The 24,679-nt window shown below is 35.3% G+C and overlaps 1 protein-coding gene across 4 annotated transcripts in view; it reads right to left on the bottom strand.

Moving 5' to 3' along the window:
• Nucleotides 1-24,679, bottom strand: part of LOC126890405 (huntingtin-interacting protein 1) — a 249,021-nt gene that overhangs the window by 25,044 nt on the left and 199,298 nt on the right. For all 4 annotated transcript variants that reach the window (XM_050659304.1, XM_050659301.1, XM_050659302.1 and 1 more), the window contains 3 exons: nucleotides 5,741-6,049; nucleotides 2,818-3,062; nucleotides 67-219 (listed from right to left, as the gene is read on the bottom strand). In XM_050659304.1, coding sequence (XP_050515261.1) covers nucleotides 67-219; nucleotides 2,818-3,062; nucleotides 5,741-6,049 — 707 coding nt within the window. The remainder of the gene's footprint in view (nucleotides 1-66; nucleotides 220-2,817; nucleotides 3,063-5,740; nucleotides 6,050-24,679) is intronic.

A 24,679-nucleotide genomic window follows, 5' to 3' on the forward strand; every position in this document is an offset into this window, starting at 1 on the left:
AATAAAATTTGTGAAGAATAAGAAAAAATAGTCTAAATGAGTAAATTAATAAGCAAAACTTCTTACCCTCCCTTGAGCAACAATTTCTCCTTGTAAAAGTTTTGATTTTTGAACTAATATCCTAATAGCTTGCATCAATTTTGTACACGAGTCCAGAATTTTTTCATTAACTTCCAATTTAATACCAGAATCAGCAGCTCTAGATGTGGTAAGCATATCCTGAAATAAAATAAAGTAGATATTATATACTTGGCATTTATGCATGATGATAAACATCGAAGACTAGAGTTAGAATTCGTAAAACTTTAATATTATGCTCTTACAAGAACAGGCTACTTCAGGGCTTGGCAACTCTGCCCCTACTCCAGCTACTGTTTCTCCTCTAAGCTCCCCCTAGGAAAAAACAGGTCCGAATTATTTACTCCATCTAATCTCCATAAATCCTTCCCTTTCTACAACTCGACCGGAAGGTTGTTAAATATTCCTCAAGGAGGGCAACAGCGACCGACATTACCAAGATAAGGCACATAGGAAAGGGTTATCATTGCTTATCATTGGATTTTCAAAAGCGGAGCTGTATTAGCAGTAGAATGACTGTGATACTGCGATGCAATAGGGTAGGCAAAACCATTGTATCATCGTTCCCAAGAAAGTTATGCGTGATGTCCAAGAGAATGTCTCGGATGTTGTCACGCAGTCCCACAGTGTGTCGATGAGCCTAGCTAGGTAGACAAAAGTCATATTTAAAATTAAAAGAATTATTATTTGAATATTGTAAACAATACCCCAAAACATGCTACTCTAATATTTGTTTATGTCTAACACATCCCATCGTTCGAGTAATAGAGCCCAAAAGTACGTATTCTCATTGTAATAGAATAAATCAGTTGAATCCGGGGTACATCATTTCAATCACACGAAATTAATGTTTTCCTTAATTTTTACAGAGCAATTGTTGAAGATGGCTAATGGTTATGCTGGTAAGTGCTCATTTTTGCTAATCCAATAAATCTATCTAATAATCAAACAATAATAAAAAAAGTTTTTATGATGAACGAAGGAAATTTTCTTCGTTTTGAAACTTTGGAAGGGTGGCAATTACTTGTACCCTTTTGTACCCAGGCTAAATTTTCAATATATCATAGCTGCACCTTTCCCATTAATAATAATACTTATTATAACCTGCACACGCTACATCATTCTTTTTTTTTTAGTAATAGCGTCCAAAGGTACGTATTTTTATTGTAATAGAATAAATCAGTTGAGTTCCGTTCATCATTTTTTCACATGAAATTTAAGTTTTCCTTAATTTATACAGATTAATCGTTGAAGATGGATAATATTTGTGCTATTTTTTTCTAATTTAATAAATGTATCTGATAAACAAACAATATTAAAAAAATTTTGTATGATGAACGAATGAATTTTCTTCGTTTTGAAACTTTCAAACGATGGCAATGACTTGGACCCTTTTGTACCAGGGCTAAATTTGCTATATGTAATATCTGCACCTTTTTCACTGATAATAAGACTTATTATAACCAAAACACTCAAGCACAACATTTTTTTTTGTAATTTGAAAATTTCTGTCTTGAATGCAGAGAACTTTTTCTTAGCCATAAGAGCCATTTCATGGTACTGAAAGCCACTGTACATAAAATACTTATACATAGTATGGAAGTAATCAAATCAGCATTAGTTCCACTTGGACTGCTTTCAAAAGAAACTCAAGAAGTCAAGAAGCAAGGAACAAAGATTGCCGCAAGTTCCAGGAGCAATACACCAGATACTGTTCACGTATTGTCACGACTACAGATTTACTTTCAATGTTGATCATAACATCTGATCCACTGTTAAATAGCCTCAGAGAAATTCTAAACAAAAAAGCTGGTCAATTGTACCCAGAGGTTTTAAAGTTGATTATAGCTCCTACAGTAGAGTCTCAACCTCTGTCAAATCTACTTCAAAATCAGACGAATGTAAAATGTAACATTCGTAGTAATTTACAGACACACTGTATATTGAAAACACATATTTGTAGTCTGAATTACTTATTCTCAAACAAAAGTATCAGTCGTAGTAGAAATAAATGAATTCGAAAAAGTATTAGAGTATTAGCTAAATTATTGACAAGCTCCTTAAGGAAAGCTCGGCTCGTTTCGAATTCAGCTCGGCTGAGCTCTAAAAAATTTTTAATTCGGTTCGAAGCTCGGCTCGCAAGAAACAAGAAGAAACGAGCCGAGCCTCGAGACTAGCCGAGCTATGCTCGAGCTTGTGACCATCTCTACTCAAGGGCAAAACAATCACAGGTATGCTGCCAATTATTGATAGAGAGCTGGAGCGAGAAAACATTGAAATCTCTGGGATAGCCGAAACGCAATAGTTAAGAGAGGACACGTAATGGCAATTATGTTTACTTCTCTGGCCGTGAAACCTAAAAATGTGAACAATATAATAGGCCTCCTGAAACTGAATGCAAACCACCCACGTAAACTCAATATCATACAAGTTTATGCGCCAACCACACAGCAGACGACATAGAAGTCGAAGAATTCTATGAAAAATTGGAAACAACAACCGCTAACATTCCAAATAAAGAGCTAACCTTTATATGCGGTACCTTTAGAGCAAAAGTCGGCCACAACACACAGAACGACGAATGACGACCTGAAGAATTGTTTACTATTTTTGGTGGGAATAAGCTACAATTTTACTCTAAAATTAAGTTGATTTGACGTTTCTATTTCTACTTCGGAAATCGTTAATTAAAATACAAAACATTAGCAAATTTTATTTTTGTTACATACTTAAAATTACCTGTATTCTATTTGCTGCTTCTTCGATTGCTTTGTCCATAGCACTCATCTCATCTTCAAGCATATCTACTAAAGTCTCAGCCTTTTCGCCTAACAGGGAAGCACCTATACTGTCTGCTAGAGCTGCTAATTCCTCTAATTTTTGTTTGGCTTCATTAGCTGTAGGTTCGGAGTCTTCATTTTGTTTTAAGGAAGTAAGAAGTTTTAACACTATTTTTCCTAAATCTTTACATGCCTGAGTCACTTCTGTAATAAATTGTTGATTAGTTATTTATAAACAATAAGGAAACACATTAATTAATTCTATAAAATAAAACTATTCATCAAAGTAACTGTCTTTGTAGGTTAATTTTCAAATTCGTGTATACTTTTATGCAAGCATTATATTGATGCGACGACTTATTCTTTTCACCGCTATCGAGACATACATATTCCAACAATTATTATTGATAAGAAAGAAAAGAGACTAAAAATGTTTTTAAATAATTGACGGTGTTTTTAAAATCTTTGTTGGAGCAGGAAACACAAAATACACCATACCATGTGACTCAATGGTCTCAATAGGGCTATTCATCGCCACCACTTTTCTCGTACTCTATGGCGTACAGTAGGTATTCAGTAGGTATATATATATATATATATATATATATATATATATATATATATATATATATATATGAGTATTAAAGGAAATCATGATCCTCAGTAATGGGGAAACACGAGAAAGAGAGAGAGATAGTGAGGAGAGAGAGAACCTAAATATATCATCGAACACTTAAATATACTTCTTCTTCTTTAGGTACCGTGTCTGTATTCAGACGTTGGCCGTCATCATGTTTACAATTTCCTGAAATCTCTCTCTATCGGCTGCTGCGCGAAATAATTCTTCTACTGTGCAGCCACACCATTGTCTAATATTACGCAGCCATGAAAGTTTCTTTCGACCAATCCATCTCTTTCCCTCCACTTTTCCTAGTATTATAAGGCGAAGCAGATGGTATTTAGGTCCTCTAATTATATGGCCGAAGTATTCTGTTTTTCTCCTCTTTATGATGCTTATGAGCAGACTTCTTTCGGAATTCACAACTTTTTTGTAATAGAACGCGCATACAAAATAGTGCTTCTCTAGTTCCTAGACCATTTCTAAATCCAAATTGCTTATTACCCATTCTAGTTTCGCACAGAAGGAATACTCGGTTTTGTATAATACGTAAAAGTATCTTAAGTGTGTGACTCATCAAACTGATTAGTCTAAAATCGCTGCATTTGGTGGGCACTTAAATATACAGGGTGTCCCAAAAGTAGCGGGCCGGTCGAATATTTCGCGAAATGAACATTGGATCGAAAAACTGAAAAATACGTGTTTAATATTTTTCAAAAATCTATCGAATGACACCAAATACGACCCCCATTCCATACCTTGGAGGTGGGGTGGGGGTAATTTTAAAATCTTAAAGAGGAACCCTCATTTTTTATTGCAGATTTGGATACCGTACGCCAAAATAAGCAACTTTTATTCGAGATATTTTTTCAAATTACGGATAGATGGCGCTATAATCGGAAAAAACGATTTATCGTGACACCCTAGGTAAATTATAGAAACGATCTAATATCTTGAGAAATACACTTCCAAATGAAAAACCAAAAAACACTGGTTTATATTTTTTAAAAACCTATCGAATGGCATCCAACACGACCCCCCAGTCTACCCCCTGGGTGTGTGGTGCTTTAACGCTCAAAGAAACCCACGCTTTTTATTACAGATTTTGATTCCTCATGAAAAAGTAATTAATATTTATTCGAGGCCCTTATTTAAAATTGTTGATCGATATGGCGCTATGATCGGAAAATACGATTTATTACGCCATCTACCTACAAATTTAAAAAATCTCTCGAATAAATGTTACTGATTTTTTCATGAGTAATCCAAAACTGCAATCAAAAACAGGGGTTCCTATTTAAGATTTTAGAGTTACCCCACCTTCAGGGAGTAGAAAGGGGGTCGTTTGCTGTCATTCGATAGGTTTTTAAAAAATATTAAACCCGTGTTTTTTCGATTTTCATTTGGAAGTGTATTTCTCGAGATATTAAACGGTATTATAGGGCATCGGGTATCACGATAAATCGCTTTTCCGATTATAGCGCCATCTATCCACAATTCAAAAAAATGTCGAATAAATTTGCTTCTTTTTACGTAAGAGATCCCGATTTGCAATAAAAAATGTGGGTTCCTATTTAAGATTTTAAAATTAGCCCCCCCCCCCCCACCTACAGAGGGTGGAGTGGGGGTTATATTTGGAGTAATTCGATAGATTTTGAGATCCCGATTTGCAATAAAAAATGTGGGTTCCTATTTAAGATTTTAAAGTTAGCCCCCCCCCACCTACAGAGGGTGGAGTGGGGGTTATATTTGGAGTAATTCGATAGATTTTTATTTTTAAAAAATATTGAAAACGTTTTTTCAGTTTTTCGATTCGATGATCATTTCGAGAAATATTTGACCATACCGCTACTTTTGGGACACACTATAAGGAATGATAATGCATGTGCAATAATTCAAGGGTTCGATATTATTAGTGTAAACAATATAACATATATCTTCAAAAACATTTAGGTTGTGTGTTTGCTACGTTGCACCATAATTTTGGATTCTTATCTTGTTATCAAGTATATCTATTATTATATTATGATATTCCTATTATATTTTATTGTAATTATATTACATTCATTCTTATGATATTCTCGGCTTAAGCCTACGATCTGTTGGTGCTACCAGGCATAAGTGTTATTGAATAGTCTTTATAAGAGAGCCGCGTGGTTTTATAGATCAGTCAAAAGCGTTAGACTGTTTACATCATCCGTTAGAAATTTTACATAGATGACCAATTGCTAAAATTATATAAATATAAAGTATTCTAACTTACTTTCTCCAAAAGATATATCGGGACTCGTGTTGCAAGTAGCCCTTCCTTGTAAAATATATGTTGCATGTCTATGTGCAATTCTGTTCGCCACAGTTACAATGCTGACATAATCATTACTCGTAATCTTCGTACTTTCTTCTAATGAGCTCTTGCATCCATCCGTTAAACTTCTTAAGTAATCGGAAGAACAGGTAAGTGCAGTCAATGCAGGATTGTCAATCTCGTCGATTGCGTGCCTGAGAATATCTTCGCTACTTTCTAACGATTTAGTAACAATTTCTTTAATCTTTCTCTGTAGATCCGATTGCTCTGAAATAAAATATATGATTCGTTAATTATATTTGGCTTGTATTTATCCGAACACCAATGTAAAATCAATATGCTCTCCAAACGATTGGCTTTTGGCACCAAATTGTTGACCACCAAAATTTTAATACCAAATTATTTATTTTTGAGCCCCAAAGCACAGAATAACTAACCACACAGAAGCGAAACTCAGGCCAAAACGGTAACATAATTTTCATGCTCATGCGTCACGTAACTGGTGCAACCTCACTTTTGCCACTGACAGTGACAGTTGTTTAAAGTAAAATTTTATATTTATATATGTTTTATTTTATAGATTATTTATATTTTATAGTTAAACTTTATATTTCATATTTAATTAATAATTACTTGTCAAAAATATCACATCATTTGGAATGATCTATTCCTTAGAACATCATGTTCTATTCTGTAAATGGTGCACAAGGTCAAATATTTCAGTCCCAACAAAATCAATGAAATCAGTCAGATTCGCTTCTGTGTGGTTAGTTATTCTGTGCCCAAAATATTGAGTTGTGAAGTTTATTTATCTATTTCAGCAGCAACTTATTATTGTTGACACTACGAATCTTATTTGAACACTAGATATTTGAACACCAAAATAACCAAGAATCGGCATCAAAATAATATATTAAAGCCCCAACCACAGGCATACAAAATTGTACATACAAGCACTAAAATTAAAAACATTAGGTTTGTTCGTAGAACGATCAGCAACCGTTGCCAACCATCAGACGCATGCACGTTCGTAGTCTACGAACTCTAACTGTTAACTGTGCAGCGCCAACTGCGCATGCGTCTGATGGTTGGCAACGGTGGCTGATCGTTTGGATCGTACTACGAACAAACCTATTAAGAACTAACGAATGTAAAACTAAAAATCTGATCTAACCTCTATCGATACAAAATAACACAGATAACACGCGCATATAATGTTGAGGTTCAATAATTACTTTGGTGCTCAATTAAAATATAGCCATTATATTTTAGAATTTCTTCCAACAAAAAATAAATAACCTTTAGGAAATTTTGAAAATACAGGAATATAAGGCTGGCGATGTACACGCGAAAAATGAATGTGAGTTCCAAAGAGTGCTTTAACTACTTTTAACTTTTTAATTTTGCAGAAAGGCTTAGACTTCTAAATATTAACTATTTCAACGGTGTTACTATAAAAGAAATCTCTAGACAATTTGAAAATACATTGTTTTAATAATAAAATATGCTACATGTATGTATAAGATGAAGTTGAAGATGGAAGAGGTTTCCAAGGCATTAGAGTATGTCTTATTCAGTACTTAAAACCATGTAATTATGCATGCAAGATTCTGTCACTAATATTAAAATCATTGACTGAGAGTTTTTAAAATCAGGACATTCATTTCATAATGGAACACTGTGGAATAATGGGGACCCCTAGTTGTATTTAGGTGAAGAGATTGCAAGTTCATTTAAATATTTTAGAATCTTTAACACACACAGTCCTTCCACCGCCTTCTCGGTTTTCTCTTTCTCTCTTTTCATCAACTTCTAACAGTTTCATCCTTTGTCCCTCATAGTTTTCATTTCTACGTAACCTGATCTGTCGTTCCTGATCCTGTCCCTTCTAGTCTTACCCAACATTCACCGTAACATTTTCATTTCAGGTAACTCCATCTTCTTTTCCTGAATCCTCGATACCGACCACACTTAACCATCGTACACAAACGCAGGCCTACCACAATCTTCTATATCTTTCCCTTCATCCCTTGTTCGATTTTTTGATCACAGAGAACCCCGCTCATTCGCTTTCAGGTAACTCAACCAGCCTGCATCCTGTGGGTAATTTTTCGATCTGGTGTCCCGTTTTCCGTTATGTAGTAGCCAAGGTATTGAAAATCTACTCGTTCAAGTTATTTTCCAAGAAATTTGATTTTTCAAACCATTCCTCCCTCTTCAATAGGCCTTCTCCAACCTTCCAATTTTTCCTCCAATATTTCTTTGTTCTCCTCTACTAACACGATATGACGATATCATCAGCAAAGAGCATTCACGAAGTAGCAGTCCAAAGCCATTTAAAATCACAGTCAAATACAATGATACGAACTGATCAGTGACGTTTATAAACACAACTACGATTATAGAACATCAGTTTACTGATTACAATTGTTTCCAAGGCTAACCTGACCAACGATCGGTTTCAATTGAACAAGCGTTGAGTTTAACACGCTGTAATTAGCTGGTTACATATATTTATGACGTTAATTCTTTTGGATTATTTATATGAATTTATTATTTTACTATTATGTATTATTTATACAAATACAGTGATGAGTGCGCTAATAACCGGCAAAATAACGCAAAAGATGGACAAGATAATGCGTTGCGAAATAAAAAGAGAGATGAAACTAGTGGAGGTGGGAAATTATCAGTAGTAATTGCACAAGAGCTCTAAAATTATTGAATTTTTCCCGAGTGGTACTTTGACAGTTTTAATTTCACGAGCCGAAGGCTAGTGAAATTATGTCAAAAGTGTCACGAGGGCAAACATTCTATATTAATTTTGGAGATCGAGTGCAATTTGTTGCGATTATTTCATGAATAAAACTGTTCAAAACCAAAATTTTATTGTAATTTATTTATGTAAGTACAAATTAGTACAATTAACGGGAGCGGCCGTGTATGGTGGTAACTGGATATGGTGGTAACTGCTCTGGTGATGGGGTTGACTATCAGGAATACACTATATTCTCATAACTCCTTTATTTGGTTAAATTAATACCATATAAATGTATTCAGTTGATAGGATAGAACATTATTCTGCTCTAAAGGCAGCAACCTCCCAAACCTAACTAACTAATTCGACTGTCCCACTAATCTCAAATCTGACCGTGTTCCCATATTTATCAAATACTTCGTTATGTAAATATGTTTGTATATATTCTCGTTATTGTGTCAAATGAATAGTCACAACCTTGTTGAGTAAGCAAAACGTGGACTTTAACTAAGGTGTTCTACTTTGCAATTATTATAACAAATATGCGTAATGTTTATTGTTTTATAAATAAATATCTAACGAATACTTTAAGGTAATTTAAGGATTTCTAAAATATCTAAATAATGAGATAAATCCCATTATATCATCCCCCTTAGAAAAGAAAATTTTCTGAGCCATGTACCGTGCTTCTTTTTCCTCCCCGAAGAGAAGAAAATTTTCTTACTATCATCATCAACTGATTACGTTATATGTATAGATTTATACAAATTTTTACAAAAAAATATATAAACAAAATTTACAAATGTATACAATTTATTTCACTAATTATCAAACATCGTCTATTCTTACTTATTTCTTTTCTTATGACTCGCGGAAATCTATACTCAGAAATTGTATTTTATACTTTACTTTGATTTCAGAGGTTTAAAAAAAATTACAACTCCTACATTTCAACTTACTTGTTAATTCCACTTCTTTACTAGACCTTTAAGACAAATCTTTTGATGTTCTCAAATTTTACATATTCTTCTATTAGAAATTATCTCTTTTTTCTTCTTCTTTTTCTTCTTCTTGTCTGGTACTTCACAATAATTACATATTTCTTCATTTTCTTTATACTTAGTACTTTCTTCATAGTGTACTATTAAACATAAATCTTCTTCTTCTTCATAGTTCTGCATTATATCATTTATAATTTACTTTATATTTCATATATATCTTCCTTCCTATATTTGTATTATTTTCATAATTCTTCATTTATATCTATCATTTACTTCATAAATTCTTTATTTTCTAACCCTTACCCACTCGATGGATAGTTTTTCGCAACTGTATACCCTTGAATTTGCTTCCGGTCCTTTTGCACGTCCTTAGTCGTGAGAAGGTTAGTTCCAAAAAGGCAAAATTGATAGTTGTGCGCTTACAAAAAACTTCTACATCTTGCATCCCTAAATTCCTGTCTGATCTGATATACTCAGTCTAGGTGAGATCCAGTTAGTTTCAAAACACGAAATAGGTATGCTAATATCTTCTAATTTTCATTTTGTACCTTTTTCTTGATAAGAGTTGGTTTTTATTGTCTAAATTGTCTTTATTATTATTTATATTCTGTTAAAAAATATCATGAAAATCTCCTACTAATGAAAATCTCCTATAAACATAAAGAAAATTTTTGCTAGCAATTGCTGATTACCTAATCTGGACGTCCATTAAAATATTTACATAAAAACTACTAATGAGAAAAACCTACAATAGCTAAATAGTTAATCTAAATTTTTGTTACTAGCTAAATAGAAGTTCAGTTTCTTCACGCGAATAGTCACTTTTGCGTCACAAAAATAATCTCTATTTCTTTAATTGAAATACAGTCTTACATGACCTTATTCGAATAAAATAAGTATATCTATATTATAGAAATTTAAAGTTATTTTATATAATATACTAATAATTATGTTACTTGAAGCCATACAAAGTATTCTTCTTAAATAGTACTTTACTGTAGGTACTGTAACTTTTTGTACTGGAGGTACAAAATTCTCTTCCAATTCTATTTTTTCATAACTTTTGACATTAATCTTCTTCAAATTATCCTTAATACTTGTCCTTCTCTAGGGTAACTTTTTAAGTCTTAATATTTAATCTTCTTTTGTCTTTTTCCTCAAATGGGATTTTCTTTTCCTTTAATATAACTCCGTTACTTCAGTGTATTTATATAACTTGTTTTGTTTTTATTTTTCTTCTTATATCAGTTCATCATCATTTCTTAACTGACTTTCTTTTCGTCACAAAATCATTGTATAAAAATAATTCACCCTCTCACGAGGAAATTCGTTTACTCAATAAAAATTCCATATGCCATTATGGTAGTAGTTGTGGGCTCTCTCACGAGGACGAATTTTATTAGTCCTATGTACGTGGTATAATCATACTCCTTGTATATAAAAAAAATTATTTCTTTTCCATAGTCATTTTTAATTTTTCCTTTTTAGGATATGTTTCTTTGTCTTGTCATATTTATCATAAGTAAAAATCTTTGCATTTACGTGCATTTCTCAACAAAAATTTCTATTGATTAAGACATTTCCGTCTCCAATATAAGTTCTTTATGCTGGATTTTCCAATTTCTCCAACATCTTAAAATACTTTCTTTTGTCTTCCCTTATAAACATAATATATTGTTCGAATACTAGTATCTTATATTTTTCAGGCTAATTTTATTTATCATAATAACTTTCTTCGTAAAAATTTGTCGCTTTAGCGAATTCCTATGTAGTTCATTCGTTTCAATTTTCAATGTCAAACACTAGTCCTGTCGCCAGGGGGGGTACAACGGCCTCGTTAATTCAGATGGACTTACTCAAGTTTTTTTTATGTATTTTGACCCGTAGAACACGAATTTTTTGGGTAACAGTTGATCCGGATGTCGATAAGATTGTTATAGACCAAGAACTTGAGGAATCAAATAACAGCGATTTTTGGCAAAACAAAACAATATTTTGTATTTTTTGGGCCATTTTAAGTAAAAAATATTTCTACAAGTTTTTTCGTAGGATGCACAGTTTTCGAGATAAACGCGGTTGAACTTTAAAAAAATCGAAAAATTGCAATTTTTGAACCCGAATAACTTTTGATTAAAAAATAAAATAGCAAGTCTGCTTACCGCATTTGAAAGTTTAAGTCAAATTATATCGGTTTTGATTATTTGCATTGGTAAAAATTTATTTTTTTATTGTTTAACAAAGCTATAAACACGTAGGGTTTCCCGTGCTTTTACATGCGTTTTAACGCATGTAACGTAGAAATAGTCTTGATTGCACTAGTACCTATTCTACCTACTCGTTCGATTTTAAATGAGAAATCATAGAAACATCACTCACGCACTAGTTGTTTGTAGCTTTGTTTAACAATAACACAATAAATTTTTAGCAATGCAAATAATCAAAACCGACATAATTTGACTTGAACTTTCAAAGGCGCTAAGCAGAATTGCTATTTTATTTTTTAATCAAAAGTTATTCGGGTTTAAAAATTGCAGTTTTTCGATTTTTTGAAAGTTCAACCGCGTTTATCTCGAAAACTGTGCATCTTACTAAAAAACTTGTAGAAATATTTTTTGCTTAAAATGACCCAAAAAATACAAAATATTGTTTTGTTTTGCCAAAAATCGCTGTTATTTGATTCCTCAAGTTCTTGGTCTATAACAATCTTATCGACATCCGGATCAACTGTTACCCAAAAAATTCGTGTTCTACGGGTCAAAATACATAAAAAAAACTTGGGTAAGTCCATCTGAATTAACGAGGCCGTTGTACCCCCCCTGGCGACAGGACTACACGTCATATCATCATAATATTATACTCGAAGTACCTAGTTTAAAAATAGTAAATACTGTTATAAACAAAATAACTTCCTTATTCAAAAAGTGCAGAAAAAGCAGAAATACATCAATCAAAATAAACTTATTTACGTACTCGTATGGTTAAAAATAATTATATTATTTCTTACGATATAATATAATATAAGAATTGTTATATTTCTATTAAAATAAAATTATCGATTAAGATTATTTATATATGATATGTAATTCTCAAAAAAAAATCTTCTGAATTATTTAATATGGGGAAATACTTCTAAAACTTAATAATATACGAAAAAAAATTTTACCTAATTTAATTATATTTAAGTGAAAATTAATAATTCTAGTTCTTCTTAAATGATTATATTTATATTATATTAATAAAAAATTATTCATATCTGTGAGACTGTATATGCAATTTAAAAAATAGCTAAAAGTTACTCACGATTAGGTACACATTTGTCCATTGTCCATTCCTTTCCATTTGTCCTCTTGACGTTTGGGCGTGGCCCCATGTCTCCAAAAACCTTCGTCCATGTCGACGTCTACCATTTGGACTCCCTTATCGTTGGCCTCTCCAGCTCCATATAGTCCGTCCCATTCCATCTATCGATACCAATTAGTGTGAGGATTGGTACTTTACCCCAAATTTCCTTCGTTTCTTTCAGTTTTTTGCCATCTTTCCTGTTTTCTACTGCTTCAGAAGTCCAGTCCGTCTCTCAGGTCGCCATATGGTGGTACGTGGTTATTTAAACTGCTCTGGTGATGGGGTTGATTATCAGGAATACACTATATTCTCATAACTCCTTTATTTGGTTAAATTAATACCATATAAATGTATTCAGTTGATAGGATAGAACATTATTCTGCTCTAACGGCAGCAACCTCCCAAACCTAACTAACTAATTCGACTGTCCCACTAATCTTAAATCTGACCGTATTCCCATATTTATCACATACTTCGTTATGTTTGTATATATTCTCGTTATTGTGTCAAATGAATAGTCACAACCTTGTCGAGTAAGCAAAACGTGGACTTTAACTAAGGTGTTCTACTTTGCAATTATTATAACAAATATGCGTAATGGTTATTGTTTTATAAATAAATATCTAACGAATACTTTAAGGTAATTTAAGGATTTCTAAAATATCTAAATAATGAAATAAATCCCATTATACGTGGAGTAACGGCAATACCGCTGGCCTCATACGCCAGTGCACGTGGGCTCTTAAGCCGTCGGTCCCCCTGGGCTAGTGTACATCGGCACTAGTTACTTGAAACAAGGTTAAAGATGTAAATGGCGCCGGAACTGTCCGAAAGGATCTCCCCGGCAAAAATGCCATACGATATTATTATTATAGTACAATTAAACACACAGTTGTTATAAATATTTTAAGGTTGAAAGTCATCACTTTTATAATTTTTAAAACATCAATTGTCATTAATGTTACTGAATGTATTTTTTCGTAGCAACGAAGGGCATCTGACGTAATATACTTGACGACGGGAAATTATCAAAAATTATCGATTTAATTTAGATTTCTGTAGCTTTCTATTGGTCAGAATCTCCTATGAATGAAATAATCAGTAGTAATTGCACAAAAGCTCTAAAAGTCTATATTAATTTTAGAGATCGAGTGCAATTTGTTGCGATTATTTCATGAATAAAACTGTTCAAAACCAAAATTTTATTGTAATTTATTTATGTAAGTACAAATTAGTACAATTAAACAAACAGTTGTTATAAATATTTGACGGTAGAAAGTCATCAATTTTATAATTTTTAAAACATTAATTGTCATTAATGAATGTATTACTGAAGGTATTTTTTCATGGCAACGAAGGGCATCTGACGTAATATACTTGACGATGGGAAATTATCAAAAATTATCAAAGGTCCTCTACGAGTCCTCTAAATTTTATCGATAATTTTTTTTGTTTTCACGAAAACTTCTTTATTTGGTAAAATTACGAAAACAAACCGAATGATAAAATCACGAGTCCGAAGGACGAGTGATTTTATCCATTTCGGTTTGTTTGAATGATTTTACCCTAAATAAAGAAGTTTAAGTAAAAATTTATCAAGCAAAATTTAGAGGACGGGTGGTATTTGAAAAGATTATTTTGTGAACCAATATGTATTATTAGTAAATACGGGCATCTGTGAAATATTTTTAAGACAACTAGGATCAATGTCTTAAGTAGATTATAGATAAATTATTTTATGATTTAAAATTGAACCAATTCATTTATTATATTGTTAATACATAAAAAAACTGTTTAAATCGAAAATGAACATTATTAAAAACACAATTTTTATAACTAATATGAGATTTTCTAATGTCGTTCGTAACGTCTAATCTGTCGTCACCATGCCCCGCTCACTCTAATAAAAAACATGTAATCGTATTTATTTTCCTTCCATTTAGTCAGAGGCGCTGATGTCGGCCTTGTGATTGGTGGAACATGACTGTCCAATATCAAATATTCAGTATTCATATCCGAAATTGGACAGTATCATTTTATCACCCAGTAGATCGAATGCATTTATTTGTTATTAAACACACACACGTAATTAATTAAATTACATACACATTTGGTCAATTAACAATAATATAATTTGGACATCAGCCAAAAGTTGCTGACATAAGATAAACAATTTACCTTAACTAGATACACAAAATCACGCGGGACCCGTGTTTACATTGACCCAATTTAAACTTATATAAAACTAAGATCTCTTGTCTAGGAATTCAATTATTATTAATTCATTAACGCGAGTGATTGTCTTCAACGCTCATCATTTAAGTCTCTACTCAAAGTACCCCGGGTCAACATCCATAGTGTAAGACTCATCAATAAACTCTGCTACTATTATTTGGTGTTTCCATCACAACTTAAAGACCAACTACACTGAGCCAACGAAGGGATATTGTTCATGGTCCTATCGAGAAAAAGAATACTTCAAGGAAGTTTGAGAAAGCCTATACAGTCCACACCAGCAACACCCTCAGTAGCAGAGAGAGACCACTAGACCCGGGAGAACGAGAGCCGATTGCAGAGCTAAGAGTAGTACCATAGCCGAGAGCCGATTGCAGAGCTAAGAGCAGTACCAAAGCCGAGAGCCGATTGCAGAGCTAAGAGCAGTACCAAAGCCGAGAGCCGATTGCAGAGCTAAGAGCAGTACCATAGCCGAGAGCCGATTGCAGAGCTAAGAGCAGTACCAAAGCCGAGAGCCGATTGCAGAGCTAAGAGCAGTACCAAAGCCGAGAGCCGATTGCAGAGCTAAGAGCAGTACCATAGCCGAGAGCCGATTGCAGAGCAAAGAGCAGTACCATAGCCGAGAGCCGATTGCAGAGCTAAGAGCAGTACCAAAGCCGAGAGCCGATTGCAGAGCTAAGAGCAGTACCATAGCCGAGAGCCGATTGCAGAGCTAAGAGCAGTACCATAGCCGAGAGCCGATTGCAGAGCTAAGAGCAGTACCAAAGCCGAGAGCCGATTGCAGAGCTAAGAGCAGTACCAAAGCCGAGAGCCGATTGCAGAGCTAAGAGCAGTACCATAGCCGAGAGCCGATTGCAGAGCCTACCAGAAGCGAGGGACCCTAGACGTCTAAGAAAACAAAAAAAAAACCGTAAGTTTTTGAATAATTACAAAATCTTCCAACTGTTACAATCGTACAATTTAACAAGTTTGTATTTTTATTATAATTCAACAATCTAGAACAACAATCTCCACTCTATCAATAGTAAAATAATGTACTTTAGAATGTATACCATATAAATAATAAAGAGACAAAAATATATTTGAAAAATAATTTGAGAAAAAAAAAAAAAAGAAACGTTCATAAACATATAGCTTGCTTTAATTTCAATTAAATACTTTATTTCGAAAAAATTAAAATACTACGTAATTTATAGAACGATAAAAGTCCACTCTATATAATAATTTCAGTTAAATTTTCACTATTTTAGAAAATGAAAATATTTTACCTACTTCTGTAAAAATTAATCACATAGATATCTAATTGCCAAATTTGAATAAGATTCCAGTAGTAATATTAAATATATCATTTACAGATCTTTTATAAATACAAAGGTTCATTAAATTATCCAACCAAAGAATTTCAATTTTAGCGTTAGTGAAATCGTAATACTACTCAGTTTATTTACAAACAGAAATCACTTAGTCAGGCAAGCGACCTACGGTAACGTTGAAAAATTGCAAAATTGACAAGGGCATACAATTACATTTTTATTTATATACATTCTGGCTTACGAGAGAGCGTGATAGTACAGGTATAGTAATTAATATAATTGTTAATAAGCAGATATTTTTTTTGTGTGAATTTGATGGCCTTGGACTAGCCAATTAGCCAGACATTATAGGCATATTTAAGTACATTGCTTAATAAATAAAATACAGTTCATATTGTTTAATATATTTACCGCTGAATTTAAAATTTTATAAAAATAACCATGGAAAGTGTATACGTTAAGCAAGCGGAGATAGGAGCAGAATTAGCGAAACTAGTTTCTAATACTAAAAAGGATTCTCAATCTCGGAGGACTCAACAATACATCCGGGATAGGCAGGAAAAATTAGAAGAATATTGGGCAAAATTTCTGAATAACCACGAAAAGCTGCTAGAAGGAGGTATAACGAAAGAAAAATATTTTGAAACAAAATACCATGATCAGGTATTTAAGACATATATTGAGGGGAAAACCCTGTTGGAAGAATATGGAAGGGTGCTGAAAAGAGGAAAAGCACCGAAAGTAAAGGAGATACAGATAAGGAAGCAAAGAATCGAGGAATTATTACGGCCAGAAAATGAACAAGATTTGCAGGAGGATGAAGAGCTGCAGTCAGAGTTAAGAGAATACATGGAAAAGGTGAATACACTAATAATTGAAGCAGCAGTAAATGAGGAACTAGACGCTATAGATAATGGAGAATTACAGAGAATAAATCAACTAAAGAGGAGAGTCAGGGAAACCTTGAAGAAAATAAGGCCAGGAATGCAACGGCCAGAAAGCACACAGAGGAGGGACGGTGTGACATTACCGCAGGTAAAAATCCCTGTGTATGAAGGCAGGTATGAAACGTGGAGAACTTTCCACGATCTGTTTACTAAAGTAATACATGAAAACGACCAGTTATCAAACGCAGAAAAAATGCAGTACCTAAAAACTCAACTAAGAGGGGAAGCCAACAGAATGATACAACACTTAAACATATCCGAGGCCAACTACGAAGTGGCCTGGAACATGCTAAAAGATAGATATGAGAATCCAAGGATGATATTGTTTAAATTGATAGACAGGATGCTACTAGCACAGGAAGTAAAGGAATCTTCTGCTAGAGCATTGAAATCACTACATGACACCTTCCACGAAAGTCTGGAAGCCATAGGAGGGTTAGGAACAGACACGGAAGCGTGGAGCCCATTGGTAGCCCGAATTATCATAACGAAATGGGACAATGAAACCAGGAGGCTGTACGAAAACCACGTTGGAGACAGTAGAGAGATACCGACGCACAAATCGACACAAACATTCTTACAGCGAAGATTCCAGACACTGGAACTGCTGGAGTCAGAAAAAAGACAAGAGAAGCAAGGAGGATCTGGGAGGAAACCAAGAACACGTTGCGTGATATGCAACGGAGATCACGGAGTACCGAACTGCAGAGAATTTCAGGAACTCAATGTAAGAGACCGAAACAGGATGATAAAAGAAAAAGGATTGTGTGCAAACTGCCTAGCACATAAAAAAGAAAAACAATGTTATGTACAATATAGGTGCAGACACTGTGGCGGAGACCATCACCATATGTTGCATTATGAGAAAGGAACCACAGGCAACAAAAGAAACTCCAATGAAACGAAAGGAGAACAAACACAAGAAAGAAATGGAAGAGATTCGAATAAAAGAAGAAACGGGTATCAAGCTAATAGGTACAGAGGAGGAAATAATAATCCATACAACGCCAGAGAACAAAATAACGGAAGGCGAGAAAATACACAAGATACCAATGGGCATAGGAATATCAACGACCACCAAAGAGGGCAGAATTCATTAAACTGTACAAGCCATAAGGAAGGTGAAGCATTACTAGCGACAGCTGTTGTACGCATAAGAGATGCGAAAGGAGATTCACACATAATGAGAGCATTAATCGACCAAGGGTCACAATGCGCATTTATAACGGAACAAGCTGCGACGACGCTAGGAACAACAAGGAAGCCTATACAGGCGACCACATCCGGGATAGGCTCGTCAGGAGAAAAAACAGCCAATTGGAGTATGAAACTTTTAATCGAAACTCATTACGAAAGTGACTTCGAGATGGAAATAGAAGCACTAGTATTACCGAAGATAACAAGGAATTTACCGGAACAGGATATAATTCTACCGGACTATAACGAGAAAAATGCAATACTGGCAGATCCAAGATATTACAAGGTAGGGAAAATAGACTTACTACTAGGAGTAAAAGAATACAGTTACATATTGACAGAAGGGATGCACAGAATAAGTAATGGACTCCTGAGTCAAAACACCAAACTAGGATGGATAGTTTCGGGGATAGCACGAGAGAAGGAGACTACAAAAGCAGAAGTATGCTGTATGATATCCAGACAAGAGATGGACATACAAATAAAGAAATTCTGGGAATTAGAAGTAAATCAGGAAACAAGTTTGTCAGTAGAAGAACAAGAATGTGAAGAAATGTATCGACAGACAGTAAAAAGAGATGAAGACGGGAGATACGAAGTGAGAATTCCGTTTAAGGCAGACGTAACAAAGCTAGGAGAATCTAAGCAGCAGGCATTCGCCAGATTGATGCAACTAGAAAGGAAGTTTGCAAAAGACAAACAGTTAGAAGCGAATTACAGACAATTCATGGAAGATTACGAAAACCAAGGTCATATGGTAATAGCAGAAAACCAGGGAGATGGGTACTACCTACCTCATCATCCAGTGAGAAAAGAGGACAGTACTACAACGAAAATAAGAGCCGTGTTTGATGCATCAAGTAAAAGCTCATCGGCAGTAAGCCTGAATGATATTATGCACACAGGGCCGAAATTACAACAAGATTTGACAAATATACTATTACGATGGAGATCCAATAAGATAGCATACTCAGCGGATTTGGAAAAAATGTTTAGACAAATCAGAATGGCAGAAGAAGACCAAAAATATCAAAAAATTTTGTGGAGAAAGGACACAAAGGACCCAATACAAGAATATAACTTAACGACGGTGACATACGGCACGGCAGCAGCACCATTTTTAGCGTTGAGAACAATACAGCAATTACAAGAAGACGAAGGAGCGAGGTTCCCGTTGGCATCGAAAATTGTAAAAGAAAACATGTATGTAGACGATATACTAGGAGGAGCGGAGACAGTGCAGGAAGCAGAAATAGCCCAAAAGGAATTAATACAACTGTTCAGAAAAGGAGGTTTCATTCTCAGAAAATGGTTGAGCAACGAAGAAAAAATAATAGAGAACGTACCGGAGGAAATGAGGAACGTAGACTCCAAGGCATTCAAACAAGAAGAAGTACGGAAAACGTTAGGAATACACTGGTCCCCTAAAGAAGATATAATCACATTCAAAATAGGGATAACGACAGCAAAGAAAATAACGAAAAGACACGTACTGTCAGAAGTAGCAAAACTATACGACCCACTAGGGTGGATAGCACCTGTAGTAATTCAGGCGAAAATGTTCATACAGGAATTATGGGAGAAAAAAACCAGTTGGGATAAAGAATTAACTAGCAACCAACAAAGCAGGTGGAATACATACCAGGCGCAATTAGTAAATCTGGAGAAAATAACATTGCCCAGGTGGAACAACTTAAGCAAGACAAACAGAGTAGAACTACATGGATTTGCAGATGCATCTATGAAAGGATATGGAGCGGTAATCTACTCAAGGGTGTTAGGCCCAGAAATCAAAACGAATCTAATGATAGCAAAATCGAAAGTCGCACCATTGAAAGGAAAAACGACATTACCGAGGCTCGAGTTGTGTGCCGCGGTGCTATTAGCAAATTTAATGAAGAAAACCCTACAAGCATTGAATAGGGAAAACATTGAGGTATATGCATGGTCAGACTCAATGATAACCCTGGCTTGGATAAGGGGATCATCAAAAAGGTGGAAAATGTTCGTCGCCAACAGAGTAGAGGAAATAAGAGGCGTTATAGGACCGAAAAATTGGCATAAGGTAGATACGAAGGAAAACCCAGCGGACATCCTCTCACGTGGAAGTACAGCATCAGAATTATTAGAAGCAGAGCTATGGTGGAAGGGACCAACTTGGCTGACTAGTAACAAAACTTTAACGCAGGAATCAGAAGAAATACCAGAGACAAATGAGGAGGAAGTCAAAACGAAAATAACGGTGCACACGACAACGATAAAGGAGGACATATGCGAGAGATTCTCAAATTTAGAAAGAATGAGAAGAGTACTTGCATACTGTAGGAGATTTGCAGAAAAATGCAGAAAAAAGAAGGACAGTGGACAAAGTCAGCTGACAGTCCAAGAATTAGAGGAAACGCTATTAAAGGTGATAAAGCACTCACAGCACGCCTACTTCAAACAAGAAATAAAGAAGCTGGAGAAGAAACAGCAGTTAGGCAAGAAAAATAAATTAGCGTCATTGGTACCATTCCTGGATAGACAAGGAATTCTAAGAGTCACCGGAAGACTGAGACACACGAATCTAAAGTACGGAGAAAAACATCCGATAATTTTGCCAAAGGATAGTGCATTAACAAAGTTACTTATAGCAGATAGTCGCGCAAAAAATCTACATAGCGGATTACAACAAACACTACAGTATATAAAAAGGAAATACTGGATAATCAACGGCAGAAGAACCGTGAAAGATCATCTAGCAAAATGCTTAAGGTGCAGGAGGTATAAAAGCCAAGCAGCACAACAATTAATGGGAGATCTACCGAAAGACAGAGTGAACCCGAGTCATCCTTTTACTAACACAGGGATAGATTATGCCGGGCCAATAAAAATAAGTACCACGAGAGGCAGAGGACAGAGGAGCTATAAGGGCTACATCTCAGTATTTGTGTGTCTGTCAACGAAGGCAGTACACCTCGAAGTAGTAAGCGATATGTCTACGGATGCATTCATCGCGGCGTTCAAGAGATTTACGGCACGCAGAGGACAGTGCAACAACGTATACAGCGATAACGGAACCACATTCGTAGGAACAGCAAATTTGTTGAAAAAAGAAAATCAAAAAATAGATGACGAGATAAAACAAGGATTACTGGCACTAGGTACCCAATGGCATGTCATACCTGCATATGCACCACATTTCGGAGGACTATGGGAGAGCGCAGTGCGGATAATGAAATATCACTTGAAAAGAATCATCGGGGAAACAGTTCTAACATATGAAGAATTGAGTACGGTGCTGACACAAACAGAAGCATGTATGAACTCGAGACCATTATGTGGGTCATCAGAAGACCCTGAAGGGAAAATAGCCCTGACACCAGCTCACTTCCTTATAGGGAGAGAAATTATATCACCAAATCGGGAAGAAGAGCTTACGACTTATTTGAAGATGCCGACGAGGTGGAGATTATTGGAGAAAATAAAAAGAGACTTCTGGAAAATTTGGAAACAGGAATACCTGCACCAATTACAACAGAGAAATAGATGGCATAAGGCGCACTCTAACATAAAAGAAGAAGAAATAGTTATAATAAAAGAAGAAGATACACCTCCAGGCAGATGGCCATTAGCGAGGGTAACAGAAACACACCCTGGAGCGGAGGGACTAACCAGAGTCGTAACAGTGAGAAAGGCGAACGGGAAACTGACAAAAAGACCCATACATAAACTAATACGACTGGAAGAAGAGAAACAGGAAAAGCCGAAGAAGGCAGCAGCACTAAGATGGAAGAAAATACTAGTAGCTATAATGTTTTTAACGATGTTAAAACCCATAAAGGCAGAACCATATAAAATATATAATCCGGAACCAGGATTTTTCACAGAAGATCTTGGAGAGGTCGTTATAGACCGGGGAACATTTCGAATAAAGGTGTTACTAGAAAAGGGAAGAATTCGAACAGAGCACCAACTAATAGGAAATATGATAGAAGGAGTACGAGAACTGTGTCAGGATATAAAAATCGTGAATTGTAAGGATATAATAGGGAAGTTAGAGGAAGGACAAAGAAAGGCGGAATCAGTAAGCGAGGGGTTGACAGTAGAAATAAAAGCAAGGGAAAGAAGAGGAATATTAGGAACAATATTAACCTCAGTATTTGGAGTCAATGACGAAGCCTACAGTAACATTGAAGCATTAGACAATAACCAAAAGGAGCTAATAAAGGGATCACAGCATCAAGCGAAGATAATGTTAGAAACAATAACATCAATCAATCACACAGAGAACAGGATAAACGAGCAAATGAACAAGTTTAACAAAGCACTAATCACAGGCCGACAAGAAATATCTAAAGGACTTAACGAAGTAGAAGACAAAGCACAGAGACTAGAAACCGAATATAGCACGTTGCGAATACAAACGATAGCGTTGCAAGTTATGGAATTCATAAACGAATATACTCAATTTTACGAGGGAATATTAAACCTTCACTATAACCACGGACACTTCATTGATATAGTGAAACCGGGTGAGATAACCAAATTGATAGAGAAAGCAGGGCAGATACTGCCACAAGGGGTCGAAACACGACGACAGCCCATTATAGAAACAGAAGTCAGTCATGACGACAGATATATAACAGTCATCGGCTATTTCATAGTGACAGGGAAAATTAAGTACAGCATGCTGAAAGTCACGGCCATACCACTTAACGTTGAGGGGTCGGTGTTGCGCACATTTGTCGCCCCAAGGAATCTACTGGTCGTAGATTATAACACACTGCACTACTTCGAATTGACCGCAGAAGATAGGGAAAGATGTTTACTGTTGACAAAGACGCAGATAGCGTGCTCACCAACGGCTATAAGGAACATGGATACCCAACCAAACTGCATACTTGAAGAAATTTATGAGCGATCTAAGAATAGCACATGTCCAGTGGTAGTCAGGACAATACAGACAGCTCAATGGAGTAAGATGGGTACCCCCAACCTCTGGCTCGTTATCACGCCAGTCACGATACATATATCCATTATTTGCGATGGAAATCGGAGCGAAAGAGTACTGGAACGAGTCACATTCCTGAAACTTTCACCCAAATGTATCGCCCAAACGAAAAATATTACATTACTCCCCACTAGCAGTGGGATGGAGAGAGCGGTAACAAGCTACCTGAAGGCGCCAATCACTCCCGTGGCCCAATTGGTGGCGAGGACACCCCGCAGGTTTAACATGCCTCTAAACACCTACCTGGACATACCAGGAGGAGAGCTACGTCACGCGTTACTTGAGGAGGAAAGTCTAGAACAAGAAATGACGCATACGCAGTGGCAATCGATTCCAGAATCTAATTGGCATTATTTTGTAGCCACCGGGACCATCACTATAATGGTAATTATTGGGATACTCACGTTATGGAAATACCGTCCTGTTGTACGACTATGTCGTTCAGGGAATCCACATACTCAGACTAACGAACAGGAAGTACCTGTATTAAGTAGTAATCGGCATAACAATGTACCGTCGACTTCAAAGGCCGACATCCCACTCTCCACATTTTCATCCGATTGCCCTAATTTTAATCTAGAGATAGAGTCGGACATTGATAGCTAGAGTACGGTTGGAAGATTGTTGATTATTCTTAAACTATTTATTTATTAACATGTTTGAATTTGACTATTTTATGTAATACTTATATGTAAACTTTGAGTATTGACACTTGGGCCAGTTTTTGCCCGAGTCCGCAGTATGTCCAATATCAAATATTCAGTATTCATATCCGAAATTGGACAGTATCATTTTATCACCCAGTAGATCGAATGCATTTATTTGTTAATAAACACACACACGTAATTAATTAAATTACATACACATTTGGTCAATTAACAATAATATAATTTGGACATCAGCCAAAAGTTGCTGACATAAGATAAACAATTTACCTTAACTAGATACACAAAATCACGCGGGACCCGTGTTTACATTGACCCAATTTAAACTTATATAAAACTAAGATCTCTTGTCTAGGAATTCAATTATTATTAATTCATTAACGCGAGTGATTGTCTTCAACGCTCATCATTTAAGTCTCTACTCAAAGTACCCCGGGTCAACATCC

This window comes from Diabrotica virgifera, chromosome 8 (assembly GCF_917563875.1).
Source record: "Diabrotica virgifera virgifera chromosome 8, PGI_DIABVI_V3a".
Classification (NCBI taxonomy): domain Eukaryota; kingdom Metazoa; phylum Arthropoda; class Insecta; order Coleoptera; family Chrysomelidae; genus Diabrotica; species Diabrotica virgifera.